The sequence below is a fragment of the Empidonax traillii genome, unplaced genomic scaffold, assembly GCF_003031625.1.
Source record: "Empidonax traillii isolate 1590-97213 ecotype Southwest subspecies unplaced genomic scaffold, ASM303162v1 scaffold128:size1411021, whole genome shotgun sequence".
Classification (NCBI taxonomy): domain Eukaryota; kingdom Metazoa; phylum Chordata; class Aves; order Passeriformes; family Tyrannidae; genus Empidonax; species Empidonax traillii.
In genome coordinates, this window is record NW_020955321.1 from 124,570 (window position 1) to 141,516 (window position 16,947).

The 16,947-nt window shown below is 41.1% G+C and overlaps 1 protein-coding gene across 6 annotated transcripts in view; it reads left to right on the plus strand.

The window, feature by feature from the left end:
* Positions 1–16,947, plus strand: part of PLCB4 (phospholipase C beta 4) — a 177,875-nt gene that overhangs the window by 123,985 nt on the left and 36,943 nt on the right. For 4 of the 6 annotated variants that reach the window (XM_027883548.1, XM_027883552.1, XM_027883549.1 and 1 more), the window contains exons 12-24: positions 126–234; positions 2,275–2,485; positions 3,090–3,183; positions 3,398–3,477; positions 3,924–4,008; positions 6,535–6,625; positions 7,752–7,844; positions 9,026–9,126; positions 10,760–10,795; positions 13,409–13,550; positions 14,184–14,268; positions 14,471–14,595; positions 16,564–16,615. In XM_027883548.1, coding sequence (XP_027739349.1) covers positions 126–234; positions 2,275–2,485; positions 3,090–3,183; positions 3,398–3,477; positions 3,924–4,008; positions 6,535–6,625; positions 7,752–7,844; positions 9,026–9,126; positions 10,760–10,795; positions 13,409–13,550; positions 14,184–14,268; positions 14,471–14,595; positions 16,564–16,615 — 1,304 coding nt within the window. The remainder of the gene's footprint in view (positions 1–125; positions 235–2,274; positions 2,486–3,089; positions 3,184–3,397; positions 3,478–3,923; positions 4,009–6,534; positions 6,626–7,751; positions 7,845–9,025; positions 9,127–10,759; positions 10,796–13,408; positions 13,551–14,183; positions 14,269–14,470; positions 14,596–16,563; positions 16,616–16,947) is intronic. The other 2 variants (XM_027883551.1, XM_027883553.1) reach the window with 1 other exon arrangement.

Below are 16,947 nucleotides of genomic sequence, written 5' to 3' on the forward strand. Positions count from 1 at the left end.
TTTTTTTTTTTTTTTTTTTTTGTAAATGGCCACTTCTTTCTTTCTCATCTGCAGTAATGAAATGCTCTTGGATGATAGCCATGCACTATATTATTTTGCTGAATTCCGTTGTTTTCTAACCTTAGCATCAACGAGATCCTCGGCTCAATGAAATTTTATTTCCCTTTTATGACACAAAAAGAGCAATGCAGATAATTGAGACTTATGAGCCAGATGAAGACTTGAAGAGAAAAGGTAAATGGGGGAGGGAGTTCGGTGTTCACTGGGTTTAGGCGTTTGGGGAATTTGTTCTGAAGCATCCACACTGTTAAAAGGGAGCTTGCAGTTCTTGGGGTGTGGGGGCAGAGCACTTGTGTGCCACCCAGTGAGCTAGGTCAGGAAAAACATCTCCCCCTCAAAATTAGTGCTTTTTGGTTTTTTAGGACTATTTCCCTGATCCAGGTTGCGGTGTGGCTACAAAGGCTGCCATGCTGATGCAAAATGTGAGAGGCTGGGAATGAGTAAATACAGAACAAGGCAACCTGAACATGGCCATGGCCAAGGTCTCAGAGAGACTGCAAAGCTGTACAGATATTGTGTAAAAATAAAGAACAAAGAAAAATTGCCATGTGCACCCTTGGATGCGCATCTGCCTTCTTCTGCTATTTCTCTTGTCTAGTAGCCATTTATAAATGTTATGGGGATTTTACACTCATGAACTTACTTCTCTTCCTCTCTACATGAAGTAGAATACTCCAAGTATTAATTACTTGATTTTAGTCAACTCTGTCCTTTTTTATTTATAATTTTTACGGACACTCATCTTGGATTCTTATTGGTGCCAGTGTGTTTTACTCTTTTTCCAAAATGAGGAAACACAGCTGCCAGCTCTTTAGGGTGGAAGATACAAAAACATGTTTTATGAAGGTGAAAATTAATATGAAACTAGAAAAGAATTCAATCTTGGCTATTTATTTAGCTTCATTTTTTGATTTTTCTTTCTGACAGGTTTTTAATAGATGTGGTAAACCTCCTGCAGGGGTAGGGCTATGGAGAGCAGCAAGAGAACAGCAGCAGTGTCCTCTCACAGTGTTCCTCCAGGGATCATATTCACCAGTGCAGATTTTATCCCAGACCACACAGAGCTCTGTTCAGCTGCTGAAATCTCAACTATAGCTTGTCTAGAACACCTGGCCAGATGGGACATTTTTCCACAAGATGATGCACTAGAAATATGTGTCATCTAAGATTTGCTGCTTTTAAGTTCTTGGTGATAACAAAATAAAACTATTCTTCAAGTCGAAAATTCCCTTTTGCTCCCCCTTTTTTTTCCCCCCTTCTTCCACACTCAGAATCAGCTGAGAGGGTTTGACTAAGACATCCCAGAACAGTTCACCTCTGGCTGACACCAAGCACACAAAATATAAGCTCCAGTAGAGGATTTTTTCAGAATTTAGGAGTAGAATGAAAACTTGGATCCCTCCATTTCTCTGTATAAGAGAAAAGTAGTCTTAAAAGAAATAGAAATAGGGCTGCTGCATCCTGTCCCTTGACAATAGCTGAGTGTTCATAAATGACTGCAGGGAAAGCAGTCTCCAAACTAGTGCCAGATAACCTTTCTCTGCAGCAGCTTTTTGTGAGTAATCCCTCCTTCCCTACCCCAGATCATTTTTCAAACTCTTGGCCCCCTCAAAACTGATACTGCTGCACTGATTATTTGGCTTCATTAAAAACTATCCCTTGACTTATATTTTTTAATACTTGATTGAAGCACAGAACAGCAGAGAAGTAAGAGAAAGATGTTATGGATTGTTCTATCTAATCTAAATTACTAGGTGTTCCTTGTAGAAATGGATTGCTTTTCATTTATGAAGGTATAAACATGTATTTCAAACAGTAAACTCGAAGGTATCTTGGATTTTCCTGATGTTTTGCAAATGAACCTGTGCAGATGTTTTCAGGTACACATCTACATGTCTTTGCCAGTGGAGAGCAGTCTCTCCATACTCTACAGGCTGATTAGCAGTGATGTAGCACAGTGAGGGCAGGACTAACCATTGCAGGACCCCAGGTATTGAGCTGATGGGCACCTGATTTTTTACTTTTGTTATCTGGCAATGCAAGGGCACACTTTACACCAGGGGCAGCTTGGAGTGGTGGGAGAGCTTCTGTCTGCTTGCAGAAACCTGTGTAAACACAGCTTTTGGGCTAGGATTCCTGCTCGGTGACAGAGTTTGATTCCTATCCACTCTAAATATGTGGGAGTAATTTACCACACCTTCTTCTTCCTTCTAGGTGTCATATCCAGTGATGGGTTTTGCAGATACTTGATGTCAGATGAAAACGCCCCGGTTTTCTTAGACCGTTTGGAATTGTATCAAGAAATGGACCATCCTTTGGCTCATTATTTCATCAGTTCCTCTCACAATACCTATTTAACAGGCAGGCAGTTTGGTGGCAAGTCTTCAGTGGAGATGTACAGACAAGTGCTTTTGGCTGGATGCAGGTTGGAAGCAGGAGATAACAGCCTTTAATATTTGTGAATCTGATACTTTAAACCTACATAATATACCTTGGTGGTAATATATTGTGTAATTGAATATGTATAATTAAATATGTTAGTGTGGTAAATGAAAACACGCATATTTATTTAAGACTCTTATTTTTCTCGTGAAAAACCTTGAAAGGCAGTGCGATGGAGAAATTGATACAAGGAGTTTGTGAGAAAAGAAACAGATCTCAAAATGACAACTGAAGGATTTCAGAGGGCTTTCTGCTTTATAATTAAGAAGGTTATTTGTAAATGAGAATCAGTTTATGATATCCTGCTTAATGTCTTGACATAGTAGCCTGAGAATCAGAAGAGTGTTCTAGTGCTGGAGACTTTATTGTCCACATGTAAATACAGACCCACAGGTGCTGGAAGATAGAATATCCAGAGTCATAGAAAGAGCCTTAAATTACATGTGTACAGCTTAGAAAGGATTGTGTGATGCCCAGAACTGCTTTGTAACTTACTGCTCTGACCGTCAGTATTCAGCATGTATTCCGAGTAGCTCACCTGGAATGAAACACTAAGGCAGCTGACATCATTTTTCTTGGATTTCTAGGTGTGTGGAGCTGGACTGTTGGGATGGCAAAGGTGAAGACCAGGAGCCAATAATAACACATGGAAAGGCAATGTGTACAGACATTCTTTTCAAGGTGAGTGCCTGACCTCTACACCTGGCAGTGAGCCCCAGGAGAACCCATGGGCAAGAATCTGTGCAGGGCACCCTCCCCTCCTCAGCAATGAGATCCTGTGGGACAGACTGACAGATTGCATGGGCACAGTTCTTGTCCCCAGATCTTAGGGCTCATTTCTGACCTGCATCACACACCCCTGTTCTAATTTGAATCCTATCATTTCATTTTTTAGGATGTAATTCAAGCCATTAAGGAAACAGCATTTGTTACATCAGAGTACCCTGTCATCCTTTCGTTTGAAAATCACTGCAGGTATGTAGTGCCCGTTTTTAATTTTTAAATTGTACAATGTCTGAGAGAGATGATCTAGTTTAAAATACTGTAATTTGAGTGTACTTGAAAATTCTGTAGGCTATTGCAGGTATACTGAATGTCACTTGCTAATATACTAATCAATCTTCGTAGAGCTTAATAATGGCAATATTTTTATCTGTGATAAAGCTGTGAAATATATTTGGATGTTCCATTAGCTGAGTGAGATTCAGTTATTCTACTTTTTTGGTCTTAAAATTCATCTTTGTCAGATAATAGACTTTTATTGACAGCATAATTATACAGTAAAGTAATACTTCTCAGTGGAGACATAGTGGGCAGTATATAATTTGGGATGTCTACGTTACTTAGTATTATTCTATTGTGCTGAATAATAGTGATTTTTTTTTATATATTTAAAAATTAACCAGCACACTCTTTTCCAGCAAATACCAACAATACAAGATGTCAAAATACTGTGAAGATCTTTTTGGAGATCTCCTGTTGAAGCAGCCTCTAGAAACACATCCAGTATGTTATATCCTGCCAGTCTGGTGGTTTTTTATATTGGTTGTATTTAAAAGGGATGATAAACTGAGATCATGTCACCTGTAGTGCTGTTCACTACCAGTCCTGTGCTTTCAGAAATGACTAGTGATTTTGGGTGTCTGTGCTTTCTGGTACCAACTTGTCTCTGATTTGTTTAATCTCTTCTGTACAGGGCTCTGACGAGCAGTCTGGGGAAAGCCATCCCCCTCATGTGGGACGTAATACCAGCACCTATATAAAATACACCACACACATTGCATTTGCAGGTCATACATGACTCTGAAACTGCCAGTCACTGATGAAAACCAATTAATTATAAATTGCATGGTCTCAGCTGAAGAAACCTCTTTCTTCAGCTGCACGTTGCATGTTTCATGCTCCAGATCAAGTCCTGCAGTCTGGGTGGCCCCCACTACTGCCTTAAGAATTAAATTAAGCACCAGGAGTTTCCTGCAGTCTCATTTGGACTATCAAGTGCACTGTAATCTGCATGCACTTCACTCTCCTGCGTGGCAGGAGATAATAACAGACACTCCTTCACAAACACAACATTTGAGACTTCTAATAGCTTGTTACCCAGAGCTTGCAACTCCTCCTCCAGACCCTCCTTACTCTCCTTACAGCCAGCTTGCCATGTGCCGGCGATCACCCAAAACCTGCAGATGCTCCTCAGTGCCACAGCAAAGAGGACTCTGCCTTATCTTTCAGCTCCTGCCCGTGTGACCCTGACAGAGGGGGCTCCTGGCATCAGCACTGCTAGAGCTGTGCTTTTCTTGGCTTCCCTTGCACGTCGCAGGGGCAGCAACACACGGGGCTTGGTGAATATCGGGTTGTTGCCCTGAAAAAGGGCATCCCAGAGAACAAAACCTGCAGTGTTCCCCTGCAATGTGTGTAGCACAGTGCCATGTTCCTCACAAGCAGCAGCTTCCAGCAGCTCTCAGGGAAGCCTAAAATAGAGCTGGCCAAAGGCTGCCACGCTCCTACCTCAGGGCCCAGTATTTAGGCTCAGCTGCCTGTGCTCTGTAGCACTCCTGAGCCTTCTGCATTTTGTGTCCTTTCCTCCTCTTGGCTGAATTCAGTCCCCAGCTGCTCACAAAGCAAATGTTGCAGAGGTGGCAGGAGGAGCCTGGAACGTACCCTTGAGGAGTGCTTGGGCTCTGGTAACCTCGGCTGGTCGACTGAGGAGGGCAGACTTAGAGAGACGTGGCACGTGCTGGAGCAGATTTGGGTTTTAAGTAAAAGCAAATATTTGTCCAAGTGGGCATCCAACTGTGCCCTTGCTTGGGGATGCAGACTGGCATCCTGGAAGCCCGTGGAGCTTCCAGGAGCTCTGCAGCACTGACATCTAGTGGAATTACAGCCCCAGCGTTCTCAAGAATAAACGTGTTTTCTCTTCATCCAACGTACCGAAAACCCCCTACCTGAGCTTGCCTGGTGGGTGTGGAGAATCATGACCCTTCTGCAAGGAGGTTTGCACCCATTCTCCTGGAGTTGGGTTGATTTGGGTTTTTTTTGCTGGGTTGTTATTTCTCACCTCTGCTGCTTTTATTTGATTTCAAGTTGTGGTGGTTTGCTCTTCTGTTTCTTCATCTAGAGTGCTGCTTCTGTGTAACTCAGATTTGGAATTGAAGATAAAAATATCTAAATAATTCTTTTGAGAATTTTTACTAGTCCTGGAAATACCTTCTCCTCCTGGATCATTTCTGGTTCACTGAAAACCCCAGTCCATTATACCAGCAACCCCCTGCATAGTATTTTTAGGAAGCCCGAGGTGGAGAGGTTGCTAATTACTTTACAGAAATCTCTATTCCTTAACCTCAGCACTGTGAGAGAGCTTCAATTAGAGGATTTTGTACTTTTTTCTCAATAATATATTTTCTTCTTTCTCAACCTGGAACAAAGCTCTTAGCAGAACTTCCTTGTGTATGCAAAACTTGCCCCTTACCTTTCACGAAGATGTGACCCTGTGACCATACTGGCAAAACTTGTCCTCATTCCCTGGCTAAGGACTGGGTAGTTTTCCAGTCACCAGTGCCAGTCCTTTTCCCCTCTGTAAGTGTGTGTGGGCTCCCTCATTTCCATTATTACATCCTAAAGGGACCATAAAAGGTGACTTACAGATCAAATAATAACGGGCTAAACTGTGACTCGAACTGGGTATGAACCAAGGGAGGGAGGGACAGTAGGGAGTGCTCTGATGAGGAGTTGCAGGTCACATCCATGCCCCCTGCTAGGCAGGAGAGAGGGGAAAATGTTCTGACCAGTGCAGCTGAGGGTGGCACAGGCTGGAGACCAGCAGCATTTACCTGAGCACAGCTTTCCCATGGGATAGGGAAGAAGCAGAGGAGACCCTATAACTACAGTCACACTTCCTTCTGGGGTTGTGCCTGAGGTGGCACTGCTTGTTGACTGCCCCTTACTATTTCTGTCCTACAGTCAAAATCCCAAATAGTGATAGAGGCAGGCCAAATAGCTGTTGTTAAACCTTTTCTTTTAATTGTTTTACAGCTTGATCCAGGTAAAGCCTTACCATCTCCTAATGACCTCAAAAGAAAGATTCTCATAAAGAATAAAAGGCTGAAACCTGAAGTAGAAAAAAGTAAGTAAAGCCTGTCAAATATTAAATAAACAAAAGTCCAGCTTGCTGTAAAAGACTTTGTTACTAAAGTTTCCAAATTACTTGTACTTTAGTGTTGGAAGAATATGAATTCTATGTAAATGACATTTTGTTTGCCCTTGTGTTTCATACGAGTGCCAGAGTCTGGGCCTTGATATCAGCATGCAGCAAAAGCATAGATAGACCTGGGAATGTAATCCTGGGACTTTTATCAGACTGCTGGCTGAGCTAAAATATAGCACAGATAGAATCTCTTGTAAATTCTGCCTACACTGGTATGTTTGCATTGCTGTGTTTTTCCAGGATAAGCGTGAAATTAAATGGAATTTCAAATTGCTCTTCTTGCTGTTGTTGCCAGTTCTGATATTTATCTTCTTTCAGTAATAATAATGCTGCTGTATTAGTTTCCAGTATGGCTGTAATGATAAACCTCAGTCCTTCTCCATTCCAAGATAAGCATGCAGACCTTGCACTGGCTTCAGTCATACATGGTGTGACATTTCATCCTGTCTAACTGAAATGCACAGGGGGATACAATGAAAATCCAAGCAGTTTGCCTCCATTTGCATGGATCAAGCCCCGAAGAGACAGCTGTCTGTTTATTCTTTGAAGAAGTAATATGCTTGCTCCAAAGATCTTTGAAGTCTGTGGAAATTTAGAAGGAATTTCTCTACAGAAAGGGAGACTAGACATTGGATTGGACTGCCCAGGGTGGAGTCACTGTCCCTGGAGGTGTTTAAGGAAAGACTGGACATGGCACTTGGTGCCCTGGTCTAGTTACCATGGTGGTGTTTGGTCATCGGTTGGACTCCATCTCAGAGGTCTTTTGCAACATAATTGATTCTGTGATCCTGTGAAATTATATTTCTTAACTTCAGGAAGCTTTGGATACGACTCTTACTGACCCCTTTTCAGGTCTAACAACAGTGTATGTTTATTGATGCTCTTTACCCTGTGAAATTTTATTGCTAACTGAGAACTTAGAGAACTCATTAAATGAAAGTAGCTCTCGGGATCGGAGAACCATTTGTGATTGTTCTCTTGTACTTCTCTGTGCTACAAACTGTTCATGCCATGACTAATTTAATTTTATTTATCTTATTAACAGAACAGCTTGATGCCCTGAAAAAGATGATGGAGGCTGGGGAAACTGCTGCTCCCAATATCCTAGAAGATGATAACGAAGAAGAGATAGAAAGCGGTGAGGATTTCATGGAGAAGGGCTCTCAGACGTTGCCTGTGGTAAATCAGTGGGGTGGCATGGGCAGTTAGGATGCACTTTACCCACGTGCCTGCAGTCTGTGCCAGCAGCAGTCAGTCTGGGCTCAGTGCAGGACTGTTTGTACAGACCTCCAGCCTTCCCATCTCATTCCACAGCTGCTCCTGGCTCTGTGGTAGGATCATGAGCTTAGCTGGTGGTACTAGTGGTAATTTTAACTTCCCCTTATTTTTCAGAAGTCAGATTGGAGCGCCAACCAAGTCAGATTTTCCCTTTGTGTGTATGAGAGAGAGACTGGGAAGCTGTGTGCTCTTTGCTTTGGAAACAGGTTTTGGCACTGTGTTTAATTCTTGTGTCAACATCAGGTTGGATTATTGCATTTTGCTTTTGAGGGATAGGATTTTTTGTGCCAAGCTTCAGGTATCTTCAGTGGAAATGTCTTGCTCTGAGCCAATGATACGGAATGTATTTATGACCAGCACAGAAAAATAGTCATACTTAGGGTATGATCCACCTTTTCTGTTTAAAAACAGTGCACTTTCAGAGGAAGTAAATCATGCATTGTCTGCAAGTGTCTGAACCAAGGTACTTTGGTCCATGTCATAGTGAATGCCCCAGCTTTAGCCTAACTCTCATATATTAGATAATTTTTTTTTTTCTGTTACTTTACTTTTTTAGCTTCTTTGAGTACTCTAGATTCTATTGGAAAAACACCTTAAAAGCAAATGAAAATGATTCCCTAGAGTAGGGGCACACAAGGAGACTGTAACAACGCACACTAGAAGCCCAGACACTACTTTCTTTTATCTGTATTCAAAGAACTCTGTCATCATATCTTGTTATTTCCCCAAGGCTATTGCCTTTTTATTTTTATGCTTTTTCTAAGCAAATTCCTGATTACTTCAAAAATGCAGTAAATACATTTTCTCTTGCCATGTCGAAGCTCTAAGGATCTTAGACCTTAGCTGTCCTTTACTGCACTTGCAAACAGTTAAATAGCACTTGGAAATCTAATACCCTGTATTGTATTCCCGTGTTTAAAAAATGCCAAAACCAGACCTGTGTGTTCGACTGTCATTTGTTGCATGTCTGGCACAAAACCAGCAGTTGCTGTGTTTGTTTTGGTTTTTTTTCCCCACTGATCATTTTTCTTTTCCATGCAGCTGACCAGGAAGAAGAAGCTCACCCCGAGTACAAATTTGGAAGTGACCTTACTGTCGATGATTACAGTCAAAAAGAAGCTGTCGCCATCAGTGTCAAAAAGGTGGGATTGCTTCTTAGATATATCTTTTAGAAAAACTTCCCATGGAGGCAGTTGTAAAAGGCACTCTTGTTTTGTGGAAGCATCGCAGCACTTGTTGTCAGAAGATTCACACCGGAGATCTTTACCAGATGCCCTTAACCTTTAGGTTCATGAGAGCACACAGTTTTGTAGCCCAAAATACTCCTTGCTTGTTCAGGTAGAATATTCATTGAGGAAACAGGATCAGCATGTAGGGAAGCAGTGTACAAGTGGGGGATCTGATCAAAAATGCCAGTTAAAGGCAGCAAGAAGTTTCCTGCTCCTGCCTCTGATATTTTGCTTCACAGGGCTGCGTTCTGTGTCTTCATGGCAGGGTTTCCCTGTGTCATTTTTTTATTGTTCCTTAGGGTAGACTTTCCCTTCTACTTACAGCAGTGAAGGCAGAATCAGGCAATCATTCCCCTGTGGGGTGGTGGGGCTATATAAGACAGCTGATAGGCAGGGGAAGAGTTCCCTTTATTCCACTTAAACCTGATTTAGTACAGTTTATCAGTCTCTGCTCAGTAACCAATATTATGTGATAGTCATTAGATGCAGAATGTTGGAATTAAAATCTAAGCTTGCTCTGGCACTGGAAGTATTATTGCTGCTTGCTACAGAAAAAAAAAACCCCACATGTGAGTGCTAAGGTACCTTACCAGATGATGCTCCTCTGTCATTTAGGTATTTTGGCCACTTCTCTCCTACCTGGCTACCTTTGGATCTTACTCCAGACAGAAATGTAGGTGTGGATAATCTCTCCTAGTGCAGATTGCCCTTGGCAGCACATCTCCAGCAGTGTCAGAGACATCAGGCCTGCCTTCTGTGTATCTCTTCAGGTCTACCTACATCTTTGCTTCTTCAGGACTTCTGTGAATCCTTCCACTGAAGCATCATTTACCTTCTTTGCTTTAGGGCAGTTTCACTTACCAAGTCAGCTGGTCCTTGACTACCTGAGTGTTTCAGGATTTGGGTTTTGGTTGCGGGGTTTTTGTTGTTGTTTTGAGGATTAGTTTTTTGTTTCCAGATTAGTCACTCATCCTCAGCATGTCCTCAAAACTTCTCTGCTTCTTTGCTGATCAGTGGCTTGAACTTTATTCTTTAGGAATTTACATCCAGTGCCAAGACAACATTTATCTGTCAAAGTTTCTCAGTAGTGGTAGCTTGTAACTGAAGACAGGCAGCAGAGAGGCCTTTTCCAAACGGGGACATTTCAAGCATGGTTTGCAGCAGCCTTAAGTTTTCAGAGCCTGGCAGTTTACATCTCCAGACTGGATGATCTTTTGTGTGGTCTGGGTGTGTTATTCTTTCATTCTTCTCCAAAACTTCCTGTCCCCAACATCTGATGGGAGCTCTGGTTTGGGTTTAACTGACTGGCATCCTTCATCCTGTTCCCACTGTTAGCCCGCTGTTGAATTTCATATCTCGTGTGCCCAAATTTCAAAGAGACTACAAATTTTTGCAAGTTCACTGAACAGATGAGCCACACAGGAAGATGTGGAAAACGATATGCTTTTTGCTAAGTTAATTAACCTTTTGAGGATTTTTTTCCTTACTGTGAGTGTTTCTTATTGCTTTCTCTTTGGGTAATGTATATATATTTTTTTTCCCTTAGGCTGTTGAAGATTCTGAGCAAGAAAACAATAAAAAGGTGACACATAGGTTATGTAGTTTATTTTATTGCTTTCTATATAACATGCATATTACTTACCATGCATTCTTATGGTTTAACAATTTTACACTCAGTTTTACTGCACCTACACAGTATTTTTGAAAGTGACTCTACCTCCTTTTGTCCCCTAGGATTTCTTCTACTGTACTTTTATACTGGGCTTAGGGCTGTCAGAAAATTTGGGAACAGACAGAAGTGCATGACTTTTGCCTGCTTAGAAGTGTCTGATCTCAGTCTCAAATGTCATGTACGGGGAAACCAGTTCTTTGAAGGGTGTTGAGATGTATCATCCCTGCTTCTTTTTTTTTCCTCTGCCCTTACCCTGACTGCACTTTGTTTTCCTCTCTCTTTTTCTTCCTTTTGCTTTCCCTGGGGACTTGTGCATTTATCTTCTCCCAGGAATCCCTTCTGTAAGACACTTCCCACCTCCTTCCACTGTCCTCCTCCTCCTCCTCTTTTCTCATTAAAACTGCTCCTATTCCTAACCACACTTTGTTTCAGTCTGTGTTGTTTTCTAAGTGGGTTCTGCTTCTTTTCTTGAGGGATGGTGGAGTGTAGATAACAGGGAGATCAACTTTCCCCTATTGTTTTCTCTATCCCCTACAAGGCTCGTGTGCTGTTGTAACCATTCCTTTGTTCCTGTAGATTTTAAGGAAAATTCTATCCTTACTCCTTTCTTAATTCCTAGTTTTAAAGTTGAACACTGCAGAGTACAGCCCATTTACTCTAAAAATTATGGGTCTGCAGGCAAATAAGATAAAATCAATGACCTGTAGATTGTCTTGGAACATTGATCTAGTGTGTCAGTAATGCAGCCATTCAGCTGTGATCCCACTGCCAGGGCACTAAGGCATCACAATCCCTTGGACTTCCTTTTCCCTGGAGCTCATTTAGGTGGAGGTGTTGATGGATCAGGATAGTCAAATATGATCAGTGGTTCTGAGCAGTCAACGGGAGGCATATTGGAGAACCCTGGTTTTTACAAGACGGGTGGTCACTTCTTCCTGAGTTACTTGCCTTTCAGAAATTAGGACACTGAAAAAAGGACTAGTTTCACTGAAAACCTTTGGCCTGAATTTGACCTAAACTCTATTAATAAATATTAATCTAGTAACAAAAAAATATGCCTATTTTCTGCTTCTAAAGGGATGTACCTTTAGGGAACAGATCTGTGAACCCTCAATGTGCACCATTCCTGAAAAGCAGTTGGATTGAGCCCTGGTGATCAGCATTAAAATATGGTGTCAGTTTGATTTCATGGGCCACTGGAAGTTTAATTCAGTCTAAAATGCACATACAACAATGTGTACCTGGACTCATTCTGCTGACTCAGCTATTCTATGCACTCAGTAAATTATGTTGCTCATGGCTATAATCATCCTATATCAGGGCACAAACGGTTCCACTTCACATGGTTTTCATTCTTTGAAATGTGTCTGCACTGTGTGACAGGTGGAGGTACAGACCCATAATACTGGCAAGTGGTTTTACATGTCCTTTACTCTCCCATCTCACTGAGTAAATGAGTTGCAGTAGTGTAGGTTCTGTGAACTGCATTATTCTCTAGTGAGTAAGGGCTTTGCAGGGCTTTCTCTTACTGATTATTTCCTGATAAAACAGGGAAGGAGAACTTTCTGACAAACATGAGCTGCAATCTGAAAACAAAAAAGCTGTACTGCAAGGATTTTTGACTGTACTTAGTACTTCCTAGCAGAAGTTCACTGTCAGCCTACAGTAAGTTAGATTTTTTGGTAACTGGTTCACTGGTAGGAGAATAACCAAAACTGTGTGTAGGAGTTTGCTTAGATTGACAGGGATCTTTCTTTTCCCTAATTTCAGTGAAAAGAATGTGTTTAAACTGGCTTAAGGAAAGGAAAATGTTGGACAGGTAGATCCAAATAAGAAGTGCTTCCTGTTGCGGGTTTCTGGCAGATGAGATACTTGTAGAAAACTTTTGAAGTTCTGTTTAGTAAATAAAGTGCATCTTTTTGTGAATGATGGGCTCACATTTTTATTAGGTGAATAGGAGTATGAACTGGGTACTGTGTCTCTTGTTGGTCTTGTGATGTTTGTTTGTGCAGTGAAGGTTGTGATCCCTACATTTTGGTCTCCTGTTAGTAAAGATCAGTAGTTAAACCTATTTATGTTCCGATGTCGAGGAAGTTCTACTGAGTGCCAAGTAAGCATTACACCACCCTAGGTGCAGTCAACAAATGTATATTAAATCACAGTTTGGGAAATTTATTTGGCAAAGATAGATCATTCTCTCCCAACGTTGTTCAGTCCATTGTAATATTTATCTTTTATCCCAGTGTTCCCCTACTAACTTCATGTAATACTTACCTGCTGCTTAGGAGCTTTTCTATCATCAGTCCTCTTGCATGTGTCCTGTAACACTGAGAGTCTTTGGTGCACGTGTCAGTAAGAAAACAAGTCTTAATCTGCGACATTAAATTTCCACTTTTCTCGTATTAATTTGCCCTTTCTTTGAGTTTCTGCAGATTTGGGTGTAATTTTGTGCCGCGTTTGAAAGTTCCAACAACCGGGTTTGCACACACAAAATAGTGACTGTTCTTTTTGATGTGTTTCCAGGGTTTAGTAACTGTTGAAGATGAACAAGCGTGGATGGCATCTTACAAATATGTAGGTGCCACAACCAATATACATCCATATTTATCAACAATGGTCAACTATGCTCAACCTGTAAAATTTCAAGGTTTCGATGTAGCAGAAGGTAACATAAAGGGTTGAATGAAATACAAGTGTTTGCTTATCCCTAGGTAGTTTTTTAATCTCTACATTCTCCTGAGTTTAGAAATCCAGGCATATTTGATAGTTTAACGACCACCATCAGTATGTTTGTAGATCTGTTGCCTTGAATGTAAAGTTGGCATGTTATTCCATTGCTTATCCACACGGAGTCACTAAATTACTGGGAGAATATGGAGCTGTTGCGGTTGATTCTATTCTATAGGCCTTTCCAACTAAAATGCCTTTTTTTTTTTAGTTCATCTTTCCCTACAGTAAGGTGAGCATGATTGTCATAGTGGTCAGCACTCAGCTGATATTGCACACCAGGCCATTTATCATGTTGCTTTACCTTATCTAGCCGCACAGCACAGGCTCTGAATAACAATTTTGTCCTAAACAAAAAAGGAAAGTTTTGTTGATTTCCCAGGAAGGGAAAGAAAAAAACAAGTCAGAAAACCATGAAATTTCTCACCAGTATAATTTGATTCTATGAGTAACAGATAACGGGGAAAGAGACCAGACTCTACTGTATCCTGCTATTATGTATAGTGCATGATTTTGAATGTTGATTTGTCATTACAGAAGTGTTTTAAAATGTCTTGTTTTTCCTTCCTAGAACGTAATATTCACCACAATATGTCCTCTTTCAATGAATCAGTCGGACTAGGGTATTTGAAGACTCATGCCATTGAGTTTGTGAAGTATCCTTTCACCTCCTCCCCACTAATCTGCCCCTGCTGCAGATAAACCAGAGTACCTTTCTAGATTTAGTGTAAAGGAAAGGGGAAAGCAGCTCACAGAAGGAGAAATAGTAAGATTAATACAGGAAATATTGAAGATCCCAGGATATGGCTATACATTTCTACAATGCTTTTATTTCATTTTCCTTGATGAATTCTACAGTTACAACAAACGACAAATGAGTCGGATATACCCAAAGGGAGGCCGAGTGGATTCCAGTAATTACATGCCTCAAATTTTCTGGAACGCTGGCTGCCAGATGGTCTCACTGAACTATCAGACCCCAGGTAGGGAGCAACGACCAGTGAACCTCAATCCTAAAGAATGGCTTGGGCAGGAACTCGCAAACAGATGCCGTGGGTTTGCTTCTGGCATTTTTTTGAGGAAGCAGACATATGGCTAAAGAACACAGCGGAGTGGAATTCCGGCAGCGTGAGACAAGGGGCAATAAAAAAAGCCGTACACAGGAGGAAGATTCAGCCCCCTTTTGTAGAAAAATAATAGAGTGCTGCAGCTCCTTATAGAAATGGTTTTATTAATAAGTAGTATTAATTACAGGAAAAATCACTGCTTTCACAAAACACAGCTTGGGCACAGTTGGGTGCGTGCCTGCAAAGCAGAGATGGAGTGTGCAGATTGAGATGGTAAAAAGTAATGACTGTGTGACAAATGCATTTCTAGACTGGCCATTGTGAAGCATTAATTGTCATGTGCTCAGCATCAGAGGATGGGGTCTGAGATCCCAGCTGAGAGAGCGATGCCAGGGAATGTAAATGCCTCTCCACAGGGTAATCTGAGAGGAGATGTACTGTTCCTGATCAGTGAAGGTGTGAGTTAACTGTGAGGGTAGCCTTTTTTGTTGTTTTGATTAGTTTTTTGATGTATCTAGGAATGTCTTCAGTCATACCTGTAACAGACCAGTTCTCCCATTTCCTTTTTCTAGCTGTGGCATTGCTTTTGTGCTGGCTTCCCCCCTCCCTGAATGGTGTCTTTGCTGCTGCAGACACTCCAAATGATCATACCCTGAGGTGTGTCCTGCAAAGCTGTGCCCTGATTCCACTAGCTGAGGAAGCAGGAGAAGGCTCTACTGGAATACACTGCTTATAGAGTACCCCACTCCACATAATGCAGAGGTTGTAGCAGATATGCAGATCCCACTCTGCTCCCAGCACTGCCTCTGCATGTCACTCCCTGCCCATTTATACTGCAAAATAAGAGTAGTAATTGTAGAAGTGGAAGTAAGCAACTCTCCTGTATTCATCCTCTGTCATCCAGTTAGGCTGTCAAGCTGAAGAATAATTGAGGAAATAAGTTATAGCTGCCCAGTAAAGTGAGTAATAAGTGATATAAGCATATGAGAATCTTGTATTTTGTATATCAGTACATACAGAAAAGATTTTGTTCCCTTTTGAAAGCAGAGTCTGCTGGGCAAGAGAATACCTGTGTTATGGCTAAACAGTGATACTCTATTCCAGTGTAATTGGAAACCTGCAGGGAAACATTTTATTTTTACAAAGTTCTGGAGAGGGTTGGATGAGAGGGAGGTGATTACATGTTTACTGTGTATTTTTATATACTATATACGAGTGCCATAATAACGCATTGGCCAAAGCTCATCATTTAAACGTTGAAACTAAGCAATGCTGCTGGGGTCTCTGTGGTTTGTTTTTGTGGTATTTGACTGAATTAAGCCCATGGAAAACCAGTTTGATATTCGTCTCACCTTCTTTAAAACACCAGGATACAGAGAGCTTCATCAGAGGTAGTTGCCTGTGGTCATTATGAAGAAATACATACTTGAAGGATGTCTTGTCTAGTATGTGTTACATTCTGCCTTAGACTGAGGTTAATTGCACTGTTAAAGCTCCTGTATCCCTCTGTTATTCCAAGGGATCTGCAGAAATGGAGACAGCTGTGCTGTAGATACCGAAAGTTAAATGATGGAAATCCCATCCCACAAATGTAACATGACCAGAGTCTGTTGCTTCTCTGCCTCTTTGATCTCAGGGAATCAAACTGTTTCTTTAGCACATCACAGACTTAGTGGGGTTGATAAAGCTGTTCCTACTGTAAAGAAATCTCAAGTTTTTGCTATTGCTTTCCTTTTATTTCTTAGATGTGTGAATTTTATGCATTAAATTTAAATTTTCTTTTTAACTCATTATTCTGGACAGTCAGTCTTGTTTTCTAGAAAGGGGTGATCGTGGTCTGCATTATTCACCAGGAAAGGTAGTAATTTCTTTGTCTCTTGGCAGATTTAGCAATGCAGTTGAATCAAGGGAAATTTGAGTACAATGGATCGTGCGGGTGAGTGATATGATTCAAACTGTTGTCACTGTGGATCAGAATCCTTTAATGAGGCTTTAATAAAATTTTGTCACTGTTAATTATGTGTTACAAAAGAAAAATGGGATGCTGGGTGGAGAGTAGACATTAGAAGAATTCAGAGGGAATTATCCCTGGTAAGGAGGTATTCTAATGAATATGCTTTTTAATTATGCCCAGTTTTTTAAGATGAGATAGAAGAGGCTTTGTGTGTAAATGAATGTGAATACCATACACACTTATTTAAATACATCTCCAGCTTCTGTTCTCAGCCTTTTTTTTTTTTTTTGAAGATATGCCTCAGAATGGAGATG